A 17,705-nucleotide genomic window follows, 5' to 3' on the forward strand; every position below is an offset into this window, starting at 1 on the left:
ACGGGGCTCGTTTCGTATTATTTTCTTCTTATTTTTGTTTTGGTTTTTGTTGCCCGGGGGGCCCGGTTGCGGTTTAGTTTTTCGGGCATCCGTAATTTTGGGCCGAAAACTTTTGCAATATAACAGCACAGAACTTTAGGCAGCGATTTTCTTGTCACGTTTGGAAAGTGTACGCATTGTATGCGAAATTCGGAGGTACGAAATATTTCGCCATGAAGTTTGAAGAGATAAAGCCCACTTAAGCACCTACCACTAAGCCGATAATATTCCTTTCGATTCTCCGATTTATCATCATTGGCTGTGCAGGCCCCGGAATTAAGTATTGTTGCAGTTGCCACTGGCGTTGCAGCTTACTGTGGCACAATGGGTGGGCTTGGGTGGCTGGTGACTTGAAAGGGTTCCACAAAATTTATAGTTTTGCAATTTTTCGCATATTTTTCAATGCTTCAGTTCAACTAGCGCCGAGTGGAATTTACTGTCCCACTCTGGGCAGCAGAATCAGGAAACTTGTCCGGAACACATGAAACACAACCAGCTAGGACATCCATACCATAGTTATTGAACAGACAGGGACAACTTTTGTCGGACTGGACTTGGATCTGATCCAGGACATGCTCGTACCACGTACATACACTATATGGTATATTGTCTTTGTGCCAGTTTAACTAGCTGTGGATTTTGTTGCAAGTTGCAACGTCTGCCTCTTAATTGCTGCCCCCAGAACGGGACGTGATTGATGGCCGAGAACTGCCATGGCAGAGCATAGGTGCTATTTACGGCGTTCGAAGTGAAATTAAATGTGTGTGGAATTGAAATTTAAAATCGATTCTACCAAAAAAGTAAAAGCAAATAATAATGGAGTGTCATGTGAAACCAATTAGCCGGGGACCAATATCAAGCGGGTTGGGTTTAGTTGTTGGGTTATATCTATGCTAATTCTACATATTTGCGTGCAACATTACAGCAGCCTGCTGCAAAGGTACATGGATATAATACTTTATATATGATATATATTGGCATAATTATGTACACGAGTGTGTGGGCTTAATATTAGCAACTAAAGTAAAATGGCTGTGTGGTTTTTTGTTGAATTTCGGTTACCTCAAAGTCAATACGGTTGATACAGCGTGGTACATTTGATTTTGTCGGGGTGGTTGGCTGACAAATAGATTTCGCGCGATTTTCGGATAACGAGACATTTGGTATTTGGCAAAGCATTTTGAATGCGTTTTATACATTTTTGGTCATTATGTTTCGAATGGAGGTGGTTGTAGGATGTGAATACGTAAGTAAGTAAATTTTATAGAGAAAATATATATATTTAGAGAACGTTATTTCATGGCAAATAGCACTTACGGACTAACTTAATCTATAAGTTGAGGGCTTGTTAGGGTGGAGTGCCTGGTAACTGGTAACTGGTGCCCGGAATTGATATTGCAACGTTGCATAATCGGGGATTGTGCAAATATTAGGAATTCTTTTTGTAAGTAGTTTTTGTTGGAGCTGCCGCGCAGCCAGCAGCCCTCCTTGAATGCCTGAATAATTTTTCGCGTTTTCCACAAGCTTTTAGTCATATTAATGTGCGGGCGTAGCCGTGCCGTGCCCCCTTGCCGCACTATTTCATTTTGTATCTTTTTACGGGTGGTGGCCCCCTCTTAGTGTGGCAGCGGCTGCTGCGGTTTGTATTCGACTTAATGGGGCTCGGCCCTATGCAGTATCTATCGTCCCGCCCCCTTGCCCGATAATGTTGTGTAAAAGTTGGGACTGGACTGGCGGGTGGAGTGAATGGGAATGGTGGATTGGTGGAGTGGAATGCTGGATGTGGAGGTGGAGCCGGTGCTAAAGGTGGTTCTAATATAGGAGGATGGTGCTGGGCCAGCTATACGACTCACCTATCTGCTTGTTGTGCTGAACCAGAACCAGCAGGCTTTAGGCTTTTAAATGCTTTCAGCCACTTTGTTTTCATCGATGGCGCTGTGGCAGCGGAGAATTTGCGTTCGTTGCGCGGCGATGTCGGCTCAACTTTGCTCACGAACAGATCCTTCTGCAAATAGATAATAGATAGAGGGAGAAAGCGGAGAAAGCGCATTAGTCCGAATGCAATTTCCATTTAAACGTCTCACGTTGCACTTTAATTACAAGCCATTAACACTCGCTACGGAGTTGCGTTTCAGAAACTTTGTCTACAGCAATTTGCCAAGCATTTTGATTTTACTTGTAGCCCGCCACACATGTACACAGAGAGAAAATGTATAAACCCATTAAAAGATTATAGTACTGGTAAGCTAAAAGCTTCTTGTTATTTTTTGGAGTGCATCGTTATGCCATAATGGAGCCATGATTACATGGACAGTATTTAGGCAAAGGAATGCTTAAATATTTAACTGATACTATGATAACGCATTTGTGTCGCCTGCCTAGCTGCCCGGCTGCGGCTGCCAGGCGTTGAATAAAGCCATTTTAATTAATAATCAACACTTTGCCGAATGCCACAAAATGTAATTATGCCCAAAATCACACACACACTCACTCACTCACTTACAGAGCCATACACACATTCTGTAACAATAATTAAAACCACGTGTGACATTGGGTCACAGTTTAGTAAGCCTAGTTGTCCTTGCCATAGTGCGTTGTTATCCTGTGATAGTTGTCCTAGTTCGGTTGTCGGCTGTCATGTGCGTTGGATACTCGTAATTAGATGGGCTTTACAATGCATTTACTTTTTTTGTCTTTTTTTTTAGATGTATGTACTCCCACTCCAAACAATGTCAATCACGGTGTAAATGAGTTACTATTATCACTCGCAGAGTACCATATTTATTAACTTTTTATGACAAGCCTTTTTTGTGGTGGAGGCTTTTGATTTATAAAGCCAACAATTATACATATGTGATTGGTAGACCTTGGTTTTTATGATTATTCCACATGCTCTCCATGAGGAAACCTTTGTAAAAGTACCTCCACAAACCCTACATTGGATAGGAGTTGACTGTTTGATCAATGGGTAGTCAGAGTTATATTCCAACTAATTGTTTTTGAATAGAACCAATTAGAGTTTAGTTTTAGAGCTATGAAGGTCATAAAGTCTATAGTGTAAAAGCCCTATTTTGATAGTTGCAAATCAATTTTTGACTGCCAAAGTTCCCGCCACCCCGTTGCAAGCCCATCATATCCATCATCTCGATAGGATTTTCGTACTTCGCACCGAGTTGTGGCAGACAGAAGTGAAGCGTGATTTCATGATGTCAGACCAGAACGAAGCAGAAAAGCCAAAACAAGTTGGAAATCATTGCACTCAATGCAATTGCGGTATTTATAATGCATCAGAACGCGTTCGATTTCGGATTTCCGTTGGTATCCTCCTCCCCTCTTTTTTTTATTGGGTTTTTTGTAATTTCAGTTTTTTATTTCTCTGGGCTCCCCCATTTTCGACATGTTATTTTTAGCACTTTGACAGCCTGACAAAAGTTGGGGCGAGGCCACACACAGGCAGGCCCAGGCACCAATCCATATGTACACATACCTAGGTGTGCAAGGGAGGGGGGGCTGAGGATGGGCGGGGGCGTGTCTCTCGCTCTGACAGGCAGGATATTAAGGCTGCCATGCATACGGCGCCATATGGATGGCGCAGCGCGATATCAAAATCAATGTATCAGCAAAAGCATCCAATAGCGAAAGCAAGAGCCACAGCCGGACTGACAACAAAGGATGAAATTCCGTGGAATGCCATTTTAGTGATTGCAGAGCATACGATGATATAAAAATTAATTCGCTCGCTGCGATTGCAATTAAAAATTAATTTCTCAACAAGGCCATATTAAATGAGTAATTAATTTTAACGCAAATTCCATTCTGCGAGCCGGAAATTAAAATATGGTTCCCATTCCACCGAGCGCTGAATTTTAAAAAGGACTCGGAATTATGTCCGAAGACAAGACACGACTTTTGAGACAAGAAGCCAGAAAGATAAGAGGCGCAGAAAAGCTTGGGGTACCAGCACATTTGAATGACGTTAGCCATCCCAGCCGGCAATTCAGAAATCATGGCCTGACCAGAGTGGCGACGGCGATGGCGACGGCCGTCCCAAGTCTGGCCATAATGGACATGTGCCTGTCATGTTGCCTTTGTCATTGTCGTCGCCATTTGAAGGCGGGTCCCGGGCCATAAATTTATGCATGCAGTGCATAAAATTCAAATTAAAGGAGCTGCATCAGGAGAAGCAGGAGCTGAACGGCACATCCTGCCAGCGACAAGTACACGTTTTGACACTTTACAACAGGCCAAGTCCCATCCAAAAGGCGACGTCAAAGCCCGCAGTAGCCGTAGCAGCAGCTAAATGGACAGGGGCGTCGTGGGGATAAGAGGGCGTGGTCGTTTGGGGATTTGGGCGGACAGCTGCTCTGTAATGTGGGCCTTCCGCCTCTTCCCCTGTTGGACGGAGCAGTGCAGTGCAATCAGGAGCAGCTGCTGCAACTATACTGAAATCAAATGTTGCCAGGACCTAGAAAGGCTTAAACTGCCACCGTTCTCCTACTCCTCTACCGTCCCTCCGACTTTTAACTATGGCTTCCACTTTTCTGACATAAATTGCGACCTAATTGATTTCACTTGGCTTTTTAAGCTACTTTTCTAACCAAACGGGAGGGAGCAGGAGGAGCTGGAGGAGCATTAAGAGGAACAGTTTAGAAACCAGTTGTGTTGCTTTTATACTTATTCCTTTTTTTTTAGGGAGGGTAGAGTGTCCTTTTTTTTGGCCACTTTAATTATCTGCTATCTCTCGTCTCGGAGGAGACCCAAACAAAATTTATGGCTGTCACAATTTTTAATTATGTTGCCCATTGCTAGATTGAAACCACAAAGGTATCGTAAATTGCCAACTCGAGCCGGCCAGGCCAATGGAAATTTCCTCATTAAGGCCACAACAAAGAGGGCCGGGCCAGACAAAGGGAGCCCAGTCTTTGTGATTCCACGCTTGATCTGCTTAACCACAGCCCCGATACCAGATGCTGCTGCCACGCCCCCATCTCTCCTTCTATCTCTCTGCCCCAATACCACCTTGTAATAAGCATTTCAATTGGCCCACGATGAGCCATTCAAGCACTGGCAATATGAAAGCATATTTTATTGCCACTTTGATGATCCAAAGCACCCGGAGGAGGGTAATGCGGTGGTCAGGGTAAAAATAGGGAAGAAAAAAGAATATACTATACGTTATATGGGGTAGAACATTCAGTTTTAACCTATATTTTTCTAGCCCGTTGCAGTCCTTTGTAATCTAGAGTAAGTGTAAGAGTGTGCCAGGAAGGGAATGGTGGTATAGTGGTTAGCAGGCTGCACGATGAAAAATTACAGATAAGAGAAAGATATATTGGATGCTTCTAATAGGAAATAAGGAGGAGGCTTAGTATCTTTGAAGAGGATCTAGTTAGAAAGGTATAAAATTCATACTATCTATGTATAGTCCTTATCAGGATATTAGGGAAGATTTCTTCGAGCTTCTATTTTACTGAAACCATCTCATATCTTTGGAGCTTTATAGAATTAAAAGATAGTCCTATGAAATAGTGATCAAAAGTAGGATTATTGCATCCATTAATAATATCCTCCCGTTATAATATACCCATCTTCTACCCTACCTATCCCACATCACAACACTAATCAGTAGAGATAGCTATTGTTTTTCGTGAATATTAAGTGTCTTTAAATCAAGGATTTATAAGTGTTTCTTTCTCCATCTTCTCTCCTTTATTTTCTCCTAGTGTACCACTTACTACATGGCTTTTTAGCAGCTCCAACTAATTGCCGCCGCCGTAGTCAGTCTGGCTAAGGAGTCCAAGAGCTCTGCAAACAAGCCTAAGACAATTAAGCAAACATGGAGCTGAGCTGCGTTCGCTGGCAAAAATGCTATAAACAGGGGCACAGAGACAGAGTGAGTAGGCATTAGTGAGTGTAGAAAGAGACGGGAGACAGAGTGTGAGAGCGAGAGGGATGGACAAACAAACATTTCCGTAAATTACACGCATTTGTCAAAACGAAACAATGCGCAAAGTGTTTATTTGTTTTAGTGAGTGCTTTTGAGCGCAAAAATGACTCAACACAAAAACAGGACAAACAGGACGAGCAGGACGTGCAGGACGAACAGGACGAGAAATTGCAATGGCGATGAGATTTTAGAAAAAGGGAGAAAAGTAAGGTGGGTGGGTGGTGGAGCTGTTGCAACTTCTAATGGGTTCGCTTGTGCAGCTGCTGTGTCACTGTGCCACTGAGTATGCGATCAGTGCAGCGCGAAATGTGGAACAGCGATTATGCAACCGCATCCCAGTGACAACGCATCATCGATCCAATTCAAAATGGTACCCCACGGCGTATGCGTAATGCGAGCGAGCACTTTTCAATTTTCATTAACTGTGCAACCAAATTGCTTGTGTCAACTGCAATTGCAACTGCCACATGAGCATAGACAGGAGGCTGAAGAGTTTAAGGACTTTATAGATAGGACTTGACTATACTCTATAATATTTACTTTATATATTTTAATATGTGGTTATTTTTAAGTGATCCCCAAAGCCCCCTTAAAAATAATTATTTTCTGACCTTTAAACCTCATTTAAATATACCCTGGCTTTCGTTTCATATTGGGTATCAAGAGCTGCAGAAATTCTGAGGCGACACAGTTTGCATTTGACAATCAACAACTGCTGCAACAACCAACAACAGCAGCAACAACAATAACAGAAGCAGCTGAAGCATCACCCAAACCGACAACAATAACAAATGTCACTCTGAGATTGGCAGAGCAAAGATTGAATGGTGAGTGCGGACGGATGACAGAAGCAAGTCAAACCTGTCCAGGTGGGTCAGCCTGTGGCCCGGGTTAACCGCAATTCGTGCCAGCCTGCCATATTTTCCGAGCACTTAATAAATATGTAAAGTCCTGCCGCTCCACTCATAGTCCGTAGTCATGTCTGACTCGCAGCCATCTGAAATTTATTGCCTACAATTAAAATTGCAGAAAGTTGTTTGCTTTCTGTGGCGTAGTGGCCTCACCAAATATATATTCCCGCCAGCCGATAAACTTAATCGGCCCACGACTTGGTGGTATTTTAAGGTCCTGTATTGGAGTCCTTAACCAGGTCCCCAGCTCCTGGCTCTCCGCCTTTATTTATTTTCATTTTCGGCAAAAGTGCTTGTGCTCTGCCTTCTGCCGGATTCCCCCTCATTGATGCTCCTTTATGACCCTAAGCTGCTCCCAGTGAAAAAAAAAAAACAGAAAAAGGCAGAGGCCAAAGCCTTTCATTAAGCCAACGAAAAAAATGCTCAAGGGTGCCCGAGAGTGTGTGCTGGTTAAGCTGCGTGAAATGCCTTCTGATTCTTCCTGTAATGACACTTGCATCTTCACATCTTTTCCACCTCCGAATGTAATTTGCATTTGCTGGCCCGCTCTTTACTTTTTATTTTTATTGCTGAAAACAAAACGGAAAACGTGGGATATATGGATGGGTCCTCCGACCTCCAGCCTTCAACCTCCAACCTCCCTACTCTGTTCTCCATTCTCCATGTGTGTTCTGTGGATTTTCTCTGGCCCCTGGTTCTGGCGGATGCTCCTCTTACTACGTGACTGCCATCAATTTTCAGTGGCGTTGCCGCATCATTTTGCATACAAACAGGTGAATGGTAGTTTGGGGGAAATTCAAGGTACGGTACACTCCCCCACTCACACATACCCCCTACAGCTTCGTCCTTGTCCCCTTAACTCGATTTTGAATTGGTTTAAAAGGCGTTATGTGCAAGGACTGCTGATCACACCTCGAAATGTTCTGGTTTCCGACTGGATGTTGCAAGTGGGAGTGCTGAGTTTCGTCTTTTTTTACGTACTTTTATTATTATTGCAAGTGTTAAGGCGGAAAATGTTGTCCCGTGTGTGTGCGAAAGAGGGGTGAGTGTGTGGAAGGGGGGCGTGGCTGTGGACACTTTCAGTTGAATTTCTTGTTAGCCCAACTTCCGCAGTTGCCGCAAAGCAAATTGATTTTCAATAGCTGAGTGGTTTTTGATTCAATAAAATGACATACTCGGTTTACTCCCGCAGCCAAGTAGCATTCCCAGTTACGTGCTTGTCATGGACATGGTTACTGCATCTCATTCTATTCGCATCTTCACTCTCTAGCTGCTACTGTATGGGTGACTCTACATCTGGCTCTTTCGGTTTGTGGTTAAGAAAAGTTTTCGGTTTTGTGAGCACAGCTTAATTCACTTCGATGTAATTAAGATTGCTTTAATTCAATTTGCATGCAGAATGGAATGTGGCAAATGAATCACCGATCCGACCTTGCCAATCTACCGAATCTGTTTTTATTGGATTGATAAATGGGCAGGACGTGTCAGCCTAAAAGCAATTTATCAATGGCCTCAATGGCCGGCAGTTTATTTTTGGGTCTATTTCGCGCTGGCTTATCAATCAATATGCAAAAGTGAGGACAAGTGAGGACCTCGTTCGTTCCAAAGCCCATAAAAGTAGGCAATGAAAAAAAGTAAAGAGAGTTCTAGTTAATAGAGGGGATATCCCTCTACTGGGTGTAAGCATGGGCGTTGGCCAAGTCAAGTGAGCCAGTCAAGCGGGGCTTACAAAAGTTTACAGAGGCTGCTCAACTAGGCGCATGAATTTCTAATTAAAACGCTGCCAAGCCCGACCACGCACTCTTCCCACAAACGGCTCACAGACATTCCCACACTCGTAAATACTCATTTGAGGCACTCACTTCCATGCACACTGACTCACATGTGGATTATGACACTCAAAAAATAATATTACTTTATTTTCAGTAACAAGTACTATAACTACAATGCTTTATAATCTTAAACTCTTTAAAATATCTCCTACAAAATATCTCTTATTAAATAATACATTTAATATCCCTCGATTTCTTCCTGTGTATGCATATGAGTACATTATATACATATCACGTATACGCAGTGTTGGCTCACATTGGCTGCTATCTACTTAATTACTTGGTGGGCCAGGCGGGCGAATTATATGCATAATTTAAAGTGCATGGCATCCCCAAAAGGCCCCGCAGAGTCCACTCCGCTTACTCCTCCTCTCCTGCTGACTCCTTTCCCAGCTGATTAATCCTGCAGCAGCATCAGTAGGAGGAGTAGCAGCAGCTTGAAGCACTCTCCACTCTACTTGTCTTCTGGGCAGCACAATTCACACGCAAACTTTTATTGCACTGACAAAGTGCCGCCCGCTGCGGCTTACTCTTTCTGTTTTTTTCGCTCCTTCTCTTTCTCTGTACCGTCCCTTGTCCCCCTGGCTTTCTCCGGGCACTTCCCCCTCCTTTCTTCTCAGTCTTCGGCGGGAAATGGAGCGGAAAATATTTGCGACAAGCGGGACACGTGAGTGCACACGCCACACCATGGCACGCCCCCTTACCGGTTACCAACTTTTTCGCTTTCTGGCCAGCATATGTGCCAGGTTTTTATTTTTTACATTTTTTGTTGTTGTTGGTTCTGCGCCACCAGAAAGGAAATCAAAATATTTCCGCAACTCAAATTGAAAATTGGCATTTTTTTTGTATCTTCTTGTGGTTTTTTTCCAACCAATCTTCCGCCTCTGGGCCAACATCCGAACTGTTCGTACATCGAAACCACAATTTGACAAATGAAATAGTTAAAAGGACTCTTTACACAAAAGTGTGTAAGGAAAGGCTTCGAAACTCAAAAGTTAACTTTTGAGTGCTTATCCCTTTTAATTTTTGTTTAAAAGTTTCAGTGATTGTTGCTCAATTTTCGGATAGTTTTCATTGATTTTTGAACTAAATTCGAGTTACTTGTTTAACACAATGATTTTGACTGTTGCAAGAACAATTTATTACACTAATCTCCTGGACATAAATCCTATTCAGCTTTTGAAAAACCTCAATTTATTTCGATTTAGAGAAGTTGAACTGTAGTGGCCTCCAGGTGAGTTCTACGCCGCTGGGAATATAAACATATATAAATGTGTATGTGGGATGGAATACAGAAAATTCGTTTAGCCTGGGCTGGCTGCTAATAAAAAATCAATTAACTTGGCCTTGGCTCGTGTTTCGTGTTCAGGTTTCTGTTTCTGTTTCCTGCCTGCCTGCACACGAGTCGCGTTACTCAATGACAGGCTTAAGCCAACTTCATGGATGAAAATCGATGGGACCAGCTCACGTACTGGAACAGGCAGGCTGAAAGGCTAGGTGGACTAGTGGGTGGGCTGATTTGTTGGGGCGAGACTTGGGTTTTGCCAAGCAGCTAAGGCCAGGCGTGATAATTGATGTCAAATGCTCGTCACATTTGTCTCTACAGGAGAGTGTGCGAGGGGAGTGTGCGAATGCAGTCGTTAATCATATTGCCCCAGGTGGGCGTACAAAGCTATAGTCGCTCATGCGAATGTCAATCGACAGGGTAACTTAATAGGCACGAGCCTAGATGAAGATAAGGAGTGAGAGTAGGTCCTTGTTACCATGGAATGGGATCATTAATCTACGTCTTCATTTATTTTATTAGCTAATTTAATTACTTGAAATGTCAGTCAAGCTCTCTCAAAAATAACACAATTAATTAAAACAAGAAACCAATATCATGAAGACTTTTGAGGCTTGCTGGAGAGCTTATAATTTTAAGCCATTTGATCCTTAGTCTGTTGTAGTTTTCGGCAAACAAGCTGTAGAGTTCCACTGTATCCTGGCACGTGCATAATTAGTGGGCTGGCAAGGAACAAAAATTGATGGCAGGCAGCTCGACGCCGTGATTGAGTGGCACAGATTAACAAATTCGTAGCCTCGAGGCCGTGGCGGAGCAAACAACAAACAACCTTCAACGGGCGTACAAGTGCGATGTGGCAGTATGGCAATCACAGTTGTTGCCGCATGTTTGTGCGTCAAAACACAAAATACACTCGAGGCGAACAATTTAATTCGTTTGGTAAACAGGACACGGCCGGTCGGCGCAGCAGGGCAGCAGGAGGACGCAGCATATCCTTGCTGTCTGTATAAATAGAGGCAAGTGTTGGACAGGACTGCGTAGTATAGTAAGTAGCTGAGACCACTTCCTGTCATGGCGTAAGCCAAAGCCTTAGCAGGACTTCTTCCAGGTACCCGCACACTTATTCTCACACCATCACTCTTCTCCTCATCCTCGGCCACACTCGCACTCATACCCTCTTATTCACGAGGTGTCGCACCTTAGATATAACAGCGTCCTCCTGATTCTGTCTGTCTGTCGGCTTGTCTGTGTGTGTTTGTTTGTGTCCTTAAATGTTTGCACAGAAAAAAATAATATATTGGGCAGTATTTCAACTTTAAGAACTGGCAAGGATATTTATCGTTTTCCAACTTTATTTAATTTTTTTTAGGACTTTCTATAATATTCATGATTTTAAAATCCTCTCCTTAATAATACTTATAGGAGTCTCTTGGAATTTAATTTCTTTATGTGTGTCTGGGGTGTCAGTTCGTCCAACATGAAAGTTTTAATGCCTCTGCCCCCGGACTTGGCCTCTACTTTGCCTGTGCCTTGCCTCTGCCCGGCGGGGTCGCGGCCATAAAAGTATTCATTTGTCATTGTCAAACGCTGTGCAAGCTGCAGCCCAGACACCTCTTGGTTACCTGCCAAATCGCTTTAACCAAAATATCTTAAAGCGTTCAGCGTTCACTCGAGCGGAAGCTGATGATGGTAGGTAGGTGGCAGGCCGGTAGGTGGGTGGGATGCTGACGACGTTGTCGGCATCGGACTCATTAATATGCAACACTATCAGCGGACTCTTACTCTGATTCGCCCGGTTTTGCCTCCCGTGGCACTTGCAACATGGTTTTCAATTATTTAAATTTTCATTAAAATTCCAGCAAAAAATTTAAGATGAAGGGAGCGCCAGAGAGCGAAGAGCACGGCCTCCAGGTCGAGCTCAAGCAAAAAGTAGAAGAACCTGCCGCCAAACCTGCTCAACCCGAATTCAGTTCGTTGCCTTGGCGTGGTGCCCTTCTGCCAATTTCGTGGCCTACTCGGAAATTTCGAAAAGTGTTAAAATCAGCACAAAGAGCAGCAGAACCAACCAGCTCGACCAGCAGGCAAAAATGAGAAAAAACGAAACGATACAGCAGCCAGTCGGGGCTGGAGAAATGTTTTGCCGAGGAAAAACTGCTGAAAATGCAAAGCTTGGCGGAATTTATTAAAAGGCCAAGCCAAAGAAAGTGCAAAATTGCTTTTGATAAAAAAGAAAAAGAACGCTGGCGAAACCGACGACAGCTGCCAGCGGTGAAGCGGGAAATGCAGACAGGACGAGGAGGTGCTGCTGAGTTGCCAATATTGCAAATTGCATAAATGAAGTATTTTCTGCCTTGGGGCCTTACCTCGCCTCGCCTTGGTCTCTCGGCCAGACCGCACTATTTGAATTTCTGAAGCGTCTACCTGATCTCCCCGGTCACCCAATTTGGGAGGCCGCAGGCGGAGCAGAAACTTTACCTATTTCCTCACACAACAGCCACACACACACGCTGCGTATACGTAATAAACGTACGTATACGTAACTTTTGTCTGGGGCTTTGGCTTGGAGAGTGCTGGCCTGGAAGGCATAATCCCAGGGCCAAGTGCCAATAAGTCAGTTATAAATTTGATGTAAAATTAAGCAAGCGGCCAGGGCACCACCGGCACACTAGCTCCGGTCCCGACAAATTGCTCGAAAGGACTCGCTGGCATCCTTCATACATTGTGCTTGGCTTTTGCCATCATCTCTGAAGGAGAGTGTGAAGGAAAAAGGGTAGTACACTCACAGAAAATATTCCCAATTTGTTTTGAAGGAGTTTGAGTATCTTAAAATCTACTGGGAATTCTCTGGCACTTGTCAGCAATTTAATTCCATTAACGAAAGGATACACTTTAAAGTGCCAAAGTTTTTCAAAATTGTTTTTAGTGTACGGCTGCAGCTGCAGCTTGTTAGCGTAACGATGCCAAAGGAGAGCACCCACAGGATACGGATACACACACTCACACTAACAACCCATGTACACACACACACATAGAGGACAAACGCTCGCAAGGAGCGGAGATATGGCTGCCACACCCGCATGTATGAGCACGGGTATCTCCGCCTGTGGGCCCGGCAAATAAGTCCTTGTCGGACTCATATTTTGGGGCATCGTTACGAGTCTGCCACAAGCAGCACACAAATATTTGCGGCCCGTCCAACGTGCACCAGCAAACTGCAGGCCAACGGGTCTGGGTTTTTGTATGAGCTTGAAATGTAAGTATGCGGATGTGGAAGGAAGGCAGCAGTTTAATAATAGTACAATTTATTGATTAAAGTTCAGCCAGTTAAGGTGGCTAGGGTGGGAACTCTCCCTACCGGCAGGATGGTAGGACATAATATTATTATATGTTAACGCAAGCCCCGCTTGTCCGTTTCGTCCTTCTTGCTGACAAATTGTTTTTGGTCGACGTCTGACATATTTATGATGTTGTCCAGGGTCAAATAGTTCTATTTACACTTTCTGCTAGTCATTTCTTTTTATCGATTCGACTCCTGCCACTTGCCTCATGCCTCCAGCCGCCTGCCAGTGGCAAGTTAGTTTTTTCCAAAGTTGGGAATACATATTACAAATTTATGGACACGCCATGGAACAAGGAAAAACTATGTGGGCTTAGTCCGATTTACAAATACCGCCAGAATGGAAACTTTCTTCCACCCTAAGTTCCCTAATCGATTGCATGGCTCAGAACGCAATTTGATTTTGGCTGATTGATTAAATTTCGGCAACTAAGTCGGCGGATTTAAAGTGCTAGGAGCAGCAAGGACCTTCTCCTTCTTCCAAATGGTATTTGCAGCATTAGCACTCCTTTGAAATGGATGCGGCAATTAAAGCCATCATCGGATACCCTCGCTACTCCGCCATCTCCACGTCCTTTCAACAGCAATTGGTAATCAAATAGTTCGGTCATGGATACTCGCCATTAAGCCCTCTCCCATGGCATTGGCGTTTTTTTTGTGTGCAGCTACTGGTCTTTGTCTCTGCTGTTATGTAATTGCACATTTCTGCTCCGGCGAATGGCTAAGGAAACTATATCATTGACTGCCGAGCACCGCCAGCAGTGCCATTAAAACGTAAGCTGATATAACGCGCAACATTCTAGTAAATGGAATGTGTTCATCTTCCTCACTGCCACTATCCTGCCACAGTATCCTTGTACCCCCCGTGCACTATTCCCTATTCTCCTGTTTATGGCCCCGGGCTTTCAGGGTTTGAGGATTGTGGGCTTGTGAGTGTTGGGTATTGGATGGTAGCCCCAAAGGCGAAAGGCGAACGCCAAACGGCGAATGACGAAAGTGAAAGTGGGAACGAGAGTGTCAAATTTCCGCTTTCACAGCCAGCTTTCCAGCTGCAGCGACTCTTTGGGCGACAAACTACTACTGGGAGGGTGTGGGTGGAGAAGCTGGAACTGGAGGGCAGCAAACACTCTCAACTAAGCAAACAGTTGTCAATTTCTGGCAGGGCAAATATTTTTTCCCATTTCGCCTTTTCGCACTTGGAGAGGCTCACTTGGCCCCCACTTCTGTTGACTTCTATTCCATTCTTCTGTCAAATGCTAATGGTTGTAGTTGCACTTCTTCGACTGCAGCTGCGGCAGTTACTGCACTTGGCGAAATAAAAGGATTCTATTTATTCTGTACAAGATTTGTAGATAAATACAAGGAAACACTTTAAAAGATTAATAATAAAGCCTTTTTTTAATGCTTCAATGATTTGTAAGTTTGGGATTTATTATTACTTTATTTTTTGTAGTGTACTCTTAGCTGTCGAGTAGCAGAGATATTGGATTTGGCCACAGATATTGGCAAAGTGAGCAGCGAAGCAGAAAGGTGACAAGGACCTTATTTTTTTCCTGTTGGCGGTTACGGTTTCCGCTGTTCTTGGAAATTACCATTCCACGCGAAATACCAAATTAAAATTGAGCTGAAACTGAAACTGAAAACGTTTTCATAATCAAATCAAGGCCTTGCATTCGCTCGAGCGTTATGAGATGATTGAAAGAGGTAGGCAGGAGCTGGTGGCAGCAGGTCCTCTTTTTTGGGAGGCGCATTCAGCTGAGCAGGTTTCGCATTGACAACACATGTTCAAATGTTCAAGAACAATGACACTCAGAGCCACTCAACTGGATGTTTGTAAACGTTGCTCAGGCACAAGGACCTCTCTTCTTGGCAATAAGCAAAGACGACGACGTGGAAGGAAGGCCCACTACTAGTTGCAACAACAAGCTGATGCAGGAGCAACATGAAAAGGCGGCAGCTAGAGAGATAAACGCATATAAAACACAGGCTCATCCAAAGGACACCGAGAGAGGGAAAGCGTGAGACAGAGAGAGGACGAAACAAAAGCTGTAAAATTCAGTGCAACGCACTCGACACATCCCCTGTCACATGTGTGTATGTGTGTGTGTGGGTGAGTCATTTAGTGCAACATAGCCCACTCGGAAGCGACGAGGTTGAGGTTGCTCAGGACCAAAAGGACGGCAGGACGACAAGACGCCAAAGGAGGCAAAAGCAGGATGGCAGCCTGTCAAGCTGGTTTCACTATTTTTTTTTATTTTTTGTTTTTCTGTGTGTTTTTTTTCGAGAGATTGTGCGATATCCGGCATGTGAAGGATGTTTGCACTGATGCTTCAGCCACTACGTAGACCTCCAGCTTCCACCGCCGCTGCTCCTGCGATGTTAGCATGTTAAGTTGCGATTATAGGCTGTTAGTGTAGCTGGCTGGCTGCCTGGCTGCCTAGCTGGCTGGGTGGCTCCAGACCTCGTCCGCCCAACTAAACTCGGCTCAGCTCAGCCCAGCCGATGATTGAGCAACAGCAGGCGGCATGTCCTAGTCCTGGCACTTGCAAAATTAAAAAAGAACACTGTTCTAAAAACTAGGTAGGTTTCTAAAGGAAACCTTTATTAAAGGTATTTTTTTTTTATTTTTAAACAAAGCTAAGATATATAAGGACCAGAGCCCTTTCCCCATTACTTTTATCCAAAAGCCAGTATATTTCTTCAAGTGCATTCAGGGAACAGATTTGCATTCTCAATTGGACCACAGAAGAAGGGTCGACAGGGTATGTTTGCTTTTTTTTTTTGAGCAACCAGAGCATCTGCTGCTGATTTCAGGGCAGCAGTTGGTGGAATATGGAATGTGGATCAAGTGTACGCCTGACACAAGTCCTGATCGGAACTCATTTGGCCCAAGCCATTGACAAACCAAATCAAGCCCATTCTCAATTAGTTGGCCCAACGATTGGATTGCCTCGGGCCACTCCTGACACTTCAGCCACTTGTTCTTCTTCCGTTTCACAACGGAACTAATTAGGGGCTCTAAAAGTCACTCCCCTCCAAAAACATACTCTCAGGCCGCCCACTCATTAGCAATTCATTTATTAATCGCGTTTGCCACTTGAGCTGGATTGTCGATTGAAATTCCAATTTATTCGCTCCACCTCGCCTCCTTTTTGCCAGTCAGCCAGCCAGCCAGCCATCCAGTTCATTGTTAATTTCTCAATTTAATTTAGTCAGTTGTTGTGTGTGACACTCTCCGGCCATTGCAGATGTCAGCATAATCGCATTGAGTTGTCATTAGTGTGTGACATTAATTAAGTTAATCGCCATCAGCGACAACGGCCGGGCCGGGCCAGCGACATCACGGTTTTTGAAGGGGATTGCGTGCGTAAAACAAGTAGAAAATCGAAAATCCAATTAGAGCCAGTCCATCGGGCGGTCATTTAGTCATTCAGCCATTCAATCAGTTAGCTCGGCCAGTCGGTCGGTTGTCAGGTCAGTAGTTGAGGCTAAAGTCCAACATCAAGTGCCAGTGCACCTCATAATCTCGTCATTAATTCAGATTTCAAACATCATCGATTGATGGTACTTTCCAATAGACTTTTCTCCAATTAATCCGCTCCCAGAAACATTCGAGTGTTTCGGGCTTAGAGAGATTATTAAGGCCTAGGATCATATTAATCTGACAAGTAACTAGTGTAATAACAATAAATATAATCAAATAAGCCAACAATTTGATTTCAAAGCCCTGGGCAGATGTGATTTATGTACTTTCAAGGCGCTGGCCCTGTTTGGCCTTCAAACTTGAAGTATTTGCCATAATTTCACGGGCAATTTGCCTTGAGCCACCCACACAGAGTCAATTGCGCGTTCGAGTCGGGTTTAGTATGTGTGTAATGTAATTGGATTTTAGTTTATGAGTTTCGAAGGAGCTGTGCTTAGAGAAGGGTGGTGGTCTAGTTGACTCCCATGTAACACTGACTACCACCACCTGTCAGGTAATTTTAACGCGTGGGGGTTGAGCCACGCACAAATGCCGAAGGAAATTAACTCTTCGGCGGCATGTTTGCGGTTTCATAAAATTATGTCATGCGAGTGCATTAATATTGAATCCATCACAGCCTGACTGCCGACTGCTGACTTTCCAGAGAGGCTTTATCAATAAGCTTATATGTACATGAAAACAAATTTTAAACATAAATATTTTTAAAATCTTCCACAAAACTGTTTTGAAAGCAAAGCATTTTGCATTAAAATCGAAGAGGCTTGCTAGCATTAAATTCCTGTTTTTATCATAAGCCCTTAAAAGGAAAACATCCTCCGTTCGATTTCTCAGTGTGCATTGAAAAGTTGCAGATGGAAGCCAACAACAAGG

The 17,705-nt window shown here is 43.9% G+C and overlaps 1 protein-coding gene across 1 annotated transcript in view; it reads right to left on the bottom strand.

Annotated features, from left to right (window-relative positions):
* Positions 1–17,705, bottom strand: part of Stacl (SH3 and cysteine-rich domain-containing protein) — a 61,985-nt gene that overhangs the window by 17,908 nt on the left and 26,372 nt on the right. The window contains 2 exon segments of the mRNA XM_017252665.3: positions 1,102–1,158; positions 1,893–2,044. Coding sequence (XP_017108154.3) covers positions 1,102–1,158; positions 1,893–2,044 — 209 coding nt within the window.

The sequence above is a fragment of the Drosophila bipectinata genome, chromosome 2R, assembly GCF_030179905.1.
Source record: "Drosophila bipectinata strain 14024-0381.07 chromosome 2R, DbipHiC1v2, whole genome shotgun sequence".
NCBI classification, from domain to species: domain Eukaryota; kingdom Metazoa; phylum Arthropoda; class Insecta; order Diptera; family Drosophilidae; genus Drosophila; species Drosophila bipectinata.